We start from the raw sequence: 10,562 nt of genomic DNA, 5'->3' as shown, positions 1-10,562 counted from the left end.
ATGTGGAGCAGAACTATCACGTCCACGCCTTTCGACCAAACGGAGTGATGGTGAATTGAACGCATTGATTGTCTATGTGACACACGCTGGTGCCTGGTAACCTTCTGCTATGACTTGAATGCTGTAGACCCGCCGCTGTGCTATTATAGGGACTGTTTCTGGACAGAGTTAAGCTAATGGTAGGCATTTGGGAATTTACTGTGCACCAATGATGCACTACTCAAACTGGCTTATTGGCGTGAAAAACAGGGCAAGCCTTCGAAATGCATGCAAAACACCACCTAACACCGACTGGAACAATAGGGGGAATGTTGTGGACGTGCAGAACAACAACCCGGTGCCAAATGAAAAGACATCCGAGCAGAATGTCGCACACCACCTTTGGAAAAAAGGTAAGGGGGTATTTATACAGCAATAAAGTCATATTCGCATCAAATATCTGGGCCTGAAGCCAGTTACTCTGCTAGATTTGCATTTTTTCGTACTTGGTCGGGTATATTAAGCTGTTATAAACTAGGAATGTTTTCAGCGAAGCAGCCAGATAGAGTCAAACATGCAGCCTGAGTTTTCAGTTTCCTCCTCGGGTCAGAGTGGAGGGCGAAGGCGTGCTCCGTTACCAAGGAAACGGTCAGCTAACAGGGCATGCTAGCGGGACGAGGCTAGCAGCCGTTATACGAGTTTAACGTCTTTTTGACGTCGAGAAACGCTTAAAAAACCTTCACTTTGTTTACATTGTATCGGAATGTATTGTCCACTAATATCCGTGATGGATATCGACCTTCATGCGGCGGCTGAGAGTCAAAAGTAATGCATCGTAAGTTCAGAGTTAACTGCAGAGCGGTGGTGATAACATGTCTGATAAGCGGTGACATATCGCCCTCTAAAGATTTCTGTTTAATGTTCGGTGTTTTTTTATTATGAGAAAAGTTATCGTTGGGTTCACTGTGCTTTGTGTAAAAACATGCAAAAGACATATGTAGTTTTCACAAATTTCAACCCGAATTTGGAGTTTTATTCCAAGTTGTTAGGGTAAAGTTCCGTTCTCTGTGCATTATACCAGACTGCCAATAGCTTAGATGTTAAGAAAAAGGGGACGAAATTCACCTGACCTGTGATGAGGGGCAGTTTTTCCTCTGACCTTTCGTGAATGCAGCATTTACATCTGACTGTAAAAAGGGATGCAGGTTTGCGTCCTGAAGATCTGGCTACGGAGAAGAAAAATACTTCAAAGCACATTTTCACAGGTTTTGGTACCTAAAGTGAAAAGCCCTCTGTCTGTAGCTGATAAGTTGAAATTCAGAAATAAATGTAAGCTCAGACCTCATCATGAATATCAATTGTTGATTGTATTTAGATTTAACCCTTTCAGTGTAGGTTTAGTGTCCAAAATAAAACCTCATCCTGGCAATGTAAAATACACAAAAAACAAGTTGGATTACCTTGAAGCCTTCAAAGCCTTGAATATGTTAATAAGGAGCAACCACTTGGATTTTGATGCTTTATTATTTTTCTTAATTTTAAAATTTTGATCAATTTCTACATTCAGGGTGTTTGTAACAAAACAGCTTACATAAATTAGAATAAAAATAATATTAATTAAGATTTTTTAAACTTATTTTGCATTAATTTTTAGTCAAGATCACACCTGATCATAAATATCAAATATCGATTTATTCTGCGAAATTTAACCCTTTAAATGTAAGTTTATTTGGGGGTGATTTCTGTAATGTAAAAAATATGTATTTTTTTATACACTGTAAGTAAAGTGAATTTCATTAAGGGGATTATCACAGCCCTGAATATATTCATAATGAAGAACAATTTTGATTTTACTTTTTTCTTCAAAAAAGAAAAATAATAATTAATTTTAAATTCAGGGTGTAAGGGACCTAAAATGGATACCATACATGAATATCAAATAAATACTACTACTAAAATAAACTTGTCTTTTTTACATTTATTTTGACTTAAGATCAGACATGGTCATATATCAAATTTAATTTAATTTCTAGTTATTAAACCCTTCCAATGCCTGTTTAAGTGCAAAAATCCTTGATGTTTCTGATGAAAACAAAATATATGCAAAAACAACATTAAACATTTCCCATACAAATTGAATTCCCTTAAGGGGATTATCGCGCCCTTAAATATGTTAATAATGAGCAACAACTTTGATTTTTATGCTTTTTTTTTACTTTATGTTTTTAACAACCAACAGTATGAACTCAGGGTGTAACTGGCCAAAATGGATGGAAATATAAATATATATATTTATTTTTAAAAAAGTAACGTTTTTACATATTTTTCATCCATTAAAGGTTCTGATATAAAAATCTCAAAATTCTATTGAAAAAAACCCTAACCCTCCAAAATTTATGCTGTTAGCATTACCATGGTCAAAAAAAAAAAAAAGAACTACAGGAAAAATAGACAACAAAAAAACCCACCAGAAGGCTGCAAAATGCCTTAAACACCCACTATGGTTTAAACCTTTTTTCTTAAGTTAATTTTGTCCTAAAGTTATTAGATAGTTTTTAAAATAACTGAAGAACAACAAGCAAATGGCTGTAATGAATGTTTATTATTTGGAAGTGTTTGGAAGGTATATTATTCAAGTGATTCATATGGATATAGGATAGGATAGAACTGATAGAAGACAGGAAATTAAAAATGCACTTAGAGAGATCCTTTCATATTAAGACATATTGTACATATTGATCTAACATTGGTGCCTTTCATATGTGCACACACTGTACTTGCATTTTGATTTATTAAAAAATTAATTTATATGTAGGGGGTTTTTGTTGTGCAGTGCTCTCTGGGTAGTGATGTCATATGGCTGCATTATCCTTTTTCCCACATCTCTGACTATACTCACCTCGATTGACATCACAGTAACTTCGTCCTTGTTGTCTTCTTTAAAGTTGTACTTGGGTTAACATTACAAAAGGCTCAAAAGAGGACTTTCCATAGAAGCACAATGTAACCATTTGGCATAACTACAAAAGTGTACTGGACAACAATGGCAACCTAAATGAGAATTTATTTTTCTAATTTTCTCGTATTGTTCTTCTGTGTACATCATTTAAGGACATTAATGTCAGAATCAGAATCATTTATTGTCATTGTACAAGGTACAACAAAATTGTTTGTTCTATTCAGTGCACGAGCAGTTCCATTCAGTGCAATTCATTCAATCAATTAATTAATGAATTGATTCAATTCAATGTCAGTTATCTTAAACACTGATGAAGCTTTATTGCTTTAAGGTGTTCAGCATTAGATTTGAAACAGTCATAACACAATTTATTTAATAGTTGACATAGATGTGTGTTGGTTAGTGGTTGGTGTATTCTTTTGTGTTTTTATCAATGAAATCAGGTAACTATGAAATAGTTTTGTACAGTTGGTTTAAAATGTCAGCCCAGGCCCTTAGGCATTAAGATGAGATTTTTTTTGGTTTGTTTGTTTTCTGTCATTTTAGAAAATAGATTGGCAGACTAAGAACAAATGAAGATTACAACTGCACCCCTTGTGTCTATGACTTAAAAAGCCTGATTCCCAATACTAATAAAAGTATCATTAATGTCCAGGGGGGGCTGCTCCAGTTTTTACTCTCTGTTGATTTCCCCAAAGATTGTGCTGATTTTTAAAAATTTTTACCTGATTCTGAGCTACATATAAAACTGAGCCTATATTCGATAATAATATGATGGGTGTGTTTCAAAGCAAAGTTTGCCCTTTTTATGACTCCTTCTTGATTGTTGTGCAGGCTACAAAATCATCAAAAAAATTGGGGAGGGCACATTTTCCGAGGTGGTGAAAACTCAGAGCCTGAAAGATGGGAAGTTCTACGCATGTAAAACCATGAAGCAGACGATAAACAGGTATGCATTCTTCAACGATCAGATGTGAATTTTTTACATACCTTGTGTGTGCAGACCCTTGAGTCAACGGCTCAACACTCAGTTTGCTTTAAGTACCCTATTAAATGTCAACCTACTCCTCCTTTGACCTTGTAGTGATGAGGTAACAATAGATGTCACTGCTTGAAATGTGAGCTGTCAGTGCACTGGTTTCAACGTGATGGTGCCTCTCAAATCAGTGCAACCACTTAAATGGTTCATTATGAATAATGTTACAGCTGCATAAGCCATGACAAAGCCTTTGCCTCTCATACTCTCTGCACAATGGTTCAATTAACTTTATTAATATGTATGAGCCTTTTAAAAATAAAAGTGCTGAAGATTTCTGTTCTGTTATTAAGTCTGGAGCAGGCCAACAACCTGCGGGAGGTCCAGGCTATGAAGAGACTGAGCCCACATGCAAATATCATCCAGCTCCATGAACTGATTTTGTGAGTACTGGAGTGATGACTGTTTTTGAGTTGCTATTGCCTCAAGCATGTTGGATGTCACATTAATCTTCTGTAATATTTCAGTGACAAGGAAACTGGAACAGTGTCTTTGATATGTGAGCTGATGGAGATGAACATCTATGAATTCATACTAGGTAAGTCATTATGTACGAGAAAGAAAAACTGGAGCTTAAAAGGCACATATGTAGTCGTTTGGTCTGATATCCATTCTTACAGGGAGAGAAACACCACTGCCTGACCATACAGTAAAGAACTACATGTACCAGCTCTGCAAGTCCCTTGAGCATATGCACAGGTACTTTTTAAAGTGCTTTAGCTCACATGAAGTTATAAAATAATAAACAAAACATTTATTTAATTGTTTATTTTACAGCTGTGGAATCTTTCACAGAGATGTAAAGCCAGAAAACATCCTCATCAAAGTGAGATGCATCATCATCATCAGCTGTTTTTGGTAGTTGTTTTTGATTGGCAGACATTTAAAAATATATTTTGTGCATTTTGCAGCAAAACAGTCTCAAACTTGGAGATTTTGGCTCATGCCGGAGTGTGTACTCCAAGCCCCCGCACACGGAGTACATCTCCACGCGCTGGTACAGAGCCCCCGAGTGCCTCCTCACTGACGGCTATTACACCTTAAAGATGGACATGTGGAGCGCTGGCTGTGTCTTCTTTGAAATCATGAGGTATCTTAGCAAGGGAAGGACACATTTTAAAGTAGCTGCTAGAGTTCATTGTTATCCCAGTGAGTCCCTGCAGGTAAATGTTAAACAAATGTAATGTAAATAACCTTGTTGTGGCAGTTTATTGTGTATTTGTTTTTCAGTTTGAATCCTCTCTTCCCTGGAACCAATGAGCTGGACCAGGTCGCAAAAATCCATGATGTGCTGGGGACTCCAGATCAAAGCATCCTCAAAAAATTCAAGCAGTGAAGTGTTTCTTATGTATATATTCTTTTAAAAAAGCCCATATACTTAAAAAAAAAAAAGACTAATCATGGCCTCTAATTGTCTGACAGGTCTAGGGCGATGCAGTTCAACTTCCCTCCTAAAAAAGGTACAGGTATCTCACGGTTAATTCCAAACTGCCCTGCTCCAGCACTGTCCCTTCTCTATCAGATACTCGCCTATGACCCAGATGAACGCATCACTGCAGAAACAGCCCTGCGGCACACGTACTTTAGGGAAGTAAGGTAAGCAGTGCGAATACAAGACAATTAATGCAAATTTGCACCCATGACTCACCTATCAGGCGCTTATTTTGCAAGGTTATGAAAGTTGTCTCAAGGCACTTCTACTGCCATAGTGACATAAGGTCTGTTTAAACTTCTCTTTATGCCTAATATTTGCTTTTAGTCAAGGAAATTTCATATGTCTACACCTGGAAATTGTACCCTTGTTACAGTCAATACTAGCTTGGGTCAGAGAGATAAACTGTATAATTAGTTTCAAGTACTTCACTTTTGTTGAAAAAGCTTAGAGCATGACCTGGGTTGTGTCAGTCCTCCTTCCCATCTGATGGTGCCCTCAGGCAGGCTTCAGGCTTATTTATGCTCTATTTTTTAAATGCATACTTACATTCATTTTGTTCATTTTCCATCTGTTATCTTGAAGCTTACGAATATGGACCCAACGTTGCAATACCGCCTCCAGTCTCTGGGGCAGTGTTGAGCAATGTAGCCAACCTTTCAAGCTAGATCAGCTAAACACTACAAAAAAAGAATCATTTGAAAAATGGCAGCCTTTATCAAGTTTTCTGAGGAAATACAGCAAAAAGTTTATTGAGTTGTTGGAAACTACAAACACATGATGTTAGCTCACCTGGGCACAGAGAGATTGACAGCTACAAGGGCACCGCTGGGCAGGGATGGACTATTCTTTCTACAGTCTATGGGACGCATGGAGCAGCTACAAAAGAGTGTAGCTCCATGAGAGACAGTGTTCTGTAATGGTGATAATGTTTAAAATGTACGGATCTATTCTGATACATACAAATAGCATAAAGGAACCTTTACTCAATTTTTTCCCCAGCATGCATAAAAGTTCAGCACAGTACTGTTAGTCCCACCCCTTCTTGATTTTGATTGGTTGGTGAGAGAAGTGACACTGATGATTACGGAAGTGTACCAAGAGAACAGCAGCAAAAAATAAAATGATATAAAACACTGGCACCAAGGGTGTTTTAGCACTTGGGATGCTAAGAGCTAAAGTGCGGAACTGCACTGAATTTGTAGAGGAAATAGGCACTTCCAATGCTGATAAGACCAACCAATGAGTCTGGTCTGCTGGACATTCTCCCCCCTTAAAGGAAGGTTTTTGTCACCACTGTAACAGGGGTAACAGGCCACAACAGAGAGTATGGCCTAGACCTACCCTCTTGGTAAAGTGTCTTGAGAAAACCTCTGTTATGAATTGCCGCTATACAAACAAAGATTGATTTATTGATTGAACTGAGAAAGGCCTTACTGCATCCTGTCTTTTGTTATCAAAAGTCTGACTTGCGTTTTCTTGTTTCTCCCAGGCTAGCAGAAAAAAAGTCCGAATCTCTTCAGAGGCTTTCTGGGACTATAGTTGGAGTACAGGGTAGTGGGACACACAACTCTTTAGACCACATATGGAGGCCAGCTAGAGTTGGAAAGCAGCTGAGAGGAAGACACACAAGGCAAACACCTTTAATCAGCGTAAGTGGAATTTCTACTTGTCAAGAGGTGACCAAAAGTCCTCAGGTCTACAGAAATGTAAATCCAGCTGGAGCCATCTGAGCAATTTCTTTCTCCATAGCACAACGTGAAGCACGGAGCAGATCCAATCATCAGAAGGAACGTCCCCCTTTATCCCACAGAGCTGCCCAAGCTCAACATGGTTGTCCCAGGACCGCAGCTCTTCTTCCCTGTCTCCACGATGCCTGCATTCCCGGTCACTCAGCGGGGCACGCTGCCAGCCATTATGTCAAAAAAGTGCCAGTCAAGGTTGGCTAAGGTAACCACAGGAGAGCTCCACTGACGTCAGACTTTTTATTTTCCTGAACAGTTTAGTTTTTCAGACCTCCAGGGAGCCACTTTCACCAGCAGATCAAGTAAATTGCATCTGACAGTTTTGTTTTAACTCTTAGTTCTGTTTAGGAAAATAGAAACATCATATTAAGAAAATCGAACAAGTTTTTCTAAAGTGTTCTTCTATTTGACATTCAGGCTGTGTTCCTCTTTCCACAGCCCCGGGATGAGTCAGACCGTGACGCTTTCAAGGCCTACTACATACCACCACTGGATAGGAAACACGGAGGGTACTGAGAGTCAATAAAAGGGTTTGGTTCAAATTTGCCTTGGAAATAAAACAGGATAAACCAGATAAACAGAGAGTTGGAAGGACAATGTCTGGACAGGCCTGATGTCGAAATCTGTTTAGAAAAACATGCTTGAGGGGAAAAAAAAAAAAAAAAAAAAAAAGACGACCGCCAAGCCTATCATGTAAAGCTGTTGAACCTTCACTGTAATGATCAGCGTACTAACAGTAATAGTCAGTCATATGTTGGAGTGTGTTTTGTTATGACCTCGGTCAGGTGTTTCCTGTTTACGTCTGCTTGGAAATATACTTCCATCTGAGCCGATTAAGCAATAAGATATTTAGGTGACAGCTCTTACTAGAGATGAATAACATGGTGGGAACTACTTGATGAGGAACTATCAGATTCTTGGGAAACTGTCAAGATTCTTGTGATAGCAGTCGCACCTTAGACTTATTCTGGTTGCATTTTGTTAGGATGTTGAAGAGTAATACTCTGTAGTAGAAGAAAATAGGACATTTAAATCACTATGTATATCAATGTCCTTTACACACCCATTTCAGCCTAATTATTATTATAAAGCTGATCTTAAGCAGGTGTATTTTGATAGACACCATTTTTCTTTTCAGTAGCTGTGAATGAACCCAAACAGGCCGATCTGAAAGGTCTTCCAAAAGCAAAAAGAAAAAAAAGATGCAAATTAACATTGGTGTCGACTAATACTTGCCCTGTTGACATTGACAAACTGGCAAATAGCATGGCATGAGTTTATGTCTGCGGCTGATTCAGAGAGGAGGTTTTTTTGTCAGGCAGATGAAGTCGTCTTGTGAGTCCTACACTGAAAGGAGTGATGAAAAACATGACTTCTTTTCCAAAACATCAAAATTGGCTATGATTGTCAACCAGTGCAGTTGTAGTTTCATTGAAATGCTACAAAATAATTCATATGGAATTAAGAGGAAGTCTTTTTACAGGGACATGGTACAACTCTGTCTCCCTGAATGGCCCACTAAAATACTGTTTATTTAGATTGACTATTTATGGGTAAACTTGTGCATGTAAACCTCAGAAAACGGCATATTTGGACTTTGATTAGGATGTAGCTCGCCCAGTTGCCCTCTAGCCATACCTGAAACTGTGGCTTTAAAAAGCATCAGTTCTTTTAGAGCTTTGAGCTCTCTAAAATAAACTGTGATTCACTGAACTGAGCAGATCGACTCTTTTCTAACAAAATATAAACAAAAGAAAAAAATACTGGTGATCATTGTGTACAATGTTGTCATGAACCCTGCATAATAATGCTCTTAATGTTTCGATGTCCTGACATAAAATGTTGACAAATTCATTATTCATTTTTTACATGGTGGAAGTTGGAAAACAAAAACTATAATCCATTTTAAACATAAAGGTGCATCTAAAAATTAGAATATAATAAAAGGGTTCAATTATTTTACTATAGAAGTGAAACTTATATTTTAGATCCATCTCATTCAAAGTGAAATATTTCAAGACATTTTTGTTTCAATCATGATGATTACAGCATACAGCTGACAAAAATCAAAGTGTGTAAAAATATTAGAATATCACAAAAACATCAGTCCAAAAATGGATTTATAATACAGGAATGTTGACTTGGAAAATCATGCTCATTCTGCACTCAGTAACCCAACGTAAACACTTTGAAGACTTTTTTCAAGAGCCTCTTGTGATTATTAAGACCCCATTTCATGTTCAATTTCTAACCTGCGTCATTAGCTGCACAGTTTTCTATGTTTTGTGCTGATTGAAGGATAAAAATGTAACAATGTAGAAAAGAAAATGCCAGTAGTGTTTCTTATTGTGGTATGATAGGGCTTCTTAGGGCTTGTGAGGAAAAAGATACCATAAAGTAGCTGCAGGGCCTTTTTTTGGAAATGATCTAGAGTTGCCATACCACAGTCCTGAAGAATCTTTTTACAAAATTTGTACTTCAGCTCCAACTAGAGACACAGAGCACTGACAACTCAGCACAGTCAGATCTTGCATGGCTCCAAAAGAATCATGCGTGATTAAAACAGAATTTAAAAAACAAACATAAAAACTAACTTACAACCTTGTGGTCAAAATAAAAATTTCAAAAGCGACAAAAGTTAAGATCTCATAGTCTTGCATTCAAGACCTTTAAATACGTTTTAAAGGCCTTAATTTTTACCAAATAGGTTTATTAATTTCTAATACTTTTAAAACCCCGCAGAGTCAGTTTGTGACTGTTATGAAGCCAAGGTTGCTCCAGCCTCCACTCCTTGTTAAGCTCCCTCAAGTTCTTGAATCTGCTTTTTGTGACAACCCTCTGAAGGCTGAGCTCATCCCTCTTGCTTTCGTACCTTTTTTTTCACCACATTTTTCTCATTCAGTCACCATTCCATAAAGATGTTTTGATACAGCCTCTGAGAACAGCCTGCCCTTTCAGCAGTGACCTCTGTGGCTTACCTTCCTTGTGGAGGATTACAGTGGTTGTCTTCTGGACAAGAGTGAGAGAATGAAGGCTAAGGAAACCTTTGCAAATGGGACATTTGCCCAATATTCTAACATTTTGATGTAGGCTGTAATCATCAGGATTAAAACAAAAAAGTCCTGGAATTTTTCATTTAGGATGGGTCTCAAATTTATAAATTTCTAAAGTAAATCACAGGGAAAAAATGAACTTTCACATGATGTTCTACTTTTTTGAGATGCATCTGTATGATAGCTTCAAGAACTAGTAAAAGGGTTGTGAATCCTTTAGCAATGACGGTCATGGCACAAATAATAAAGTATATGAATTTTGCTGTTGTGTCCAAAGCCTCAGACTGTTTTCTTACACTTTCTTACTTCAGAATCATGTTGTTTTAACTGAGGCATTTACACAGTTTGGGGATTTTTA

General features: G+C 37.6%; 1 protein-coding gene across 3 annotated transcripts; it reads left to right on the top strand.

The window, feature by feature from the left end:
- The first annotated feature begins 56 nt into the window (after nucleotides 1–56).
- On the top strand, nucleotides 57–10,436 carry LOC121525868 (MAPK/MAK/MRK overlapping kinase-like). 3 transcript variants are annotated; one of them, XM_041812057.1, is made up of 12 exons: nucleotides 57–392; nucleotides 3,773–3,887; nucleotides 4,268–4,357; nucleotides 4,442–4,512; nucleotides 4,595–4,673; nucleotides 4,770–4,800; nucleotides 4,886–5,064; nucleotides 5,205–5,306; nucleotides 5,397–5,570; nucleotides 6,899–7,058; nucleotides 7,159–7,356; nucleotides 7,590–10,436. In XM_041812057.1, the coding sequence occupies exons 1-12, from the start codon at nucleotides 209–211 to the stop codon at nucleotides 7,665–7,667; spliced, it is 1,461 nt and encodes a 486-aa protein (XP_041667991.1). In that variant the 5' UTR covers nucleotides 57–208; the 3' UTR covers nucleotides 7,668–10,436. The 3 variants fall into 3 exon arrangements, with proteins under 3 accessions (XP_041667991.1, XP_041667990.1, XP_041667992.1); XM_041812056.1 differs by having other exon boundaries at nucleotides 4,752–4,800; XM_041812058.1 differs by lacking the exon at nucleotides 57–392 and adding an exon at nucleotides 684–814 and having other exon boundaries at nucleotides 4,752–4,800.
- Nucleotides 10,437–10,562: the final 126 nt, after the last annotated feature.

The sequence above is a fragment of the Cheilinus undulatus genome, linkage group 18, assembly GCF_018320785.1.
Source record: "Cheilinus undulatus linkage group 18, ASM1832078v1, whole genome shotgun sequence".
In the NCBI taxonomy this organism is placed as follows: Eukaryota; Metazoa; Chordata; class Actinopteri; order Labriformes; family Labridae; genus Cheilinus; species Cheilinus undulatus.
The sequence above is the reverse complement of the archived record's forward strand: the minus strand, read 5'-3'. Positions and strand labels throughout refer to the sequence as shown.

Bases quoted from the DNA above. Each gene is read 5' to 3' on its own strand.
- LOC121525868 (XM_041812056.1), top strand. From the start codon at position 209: ATGATGCACTACTCAAACTGGCTTATTGGCGTGAAAAACAGGGCAAGC. The intron at 3,888-4,267 runs GTATGCATTCTT...TCTGTTATTAAG, and splicing joins ATGAAGCAGACGATAAACAG to TCTGGAGCAGGCCAACAACC. The intron at 5,065-5,204 runs GTATCTTAGCAA...TTTGTTTTTCAG, and splicing joins GTCTTCTTTGAAATCATGAG to TTTGAATCCTCTCTTCCCTG.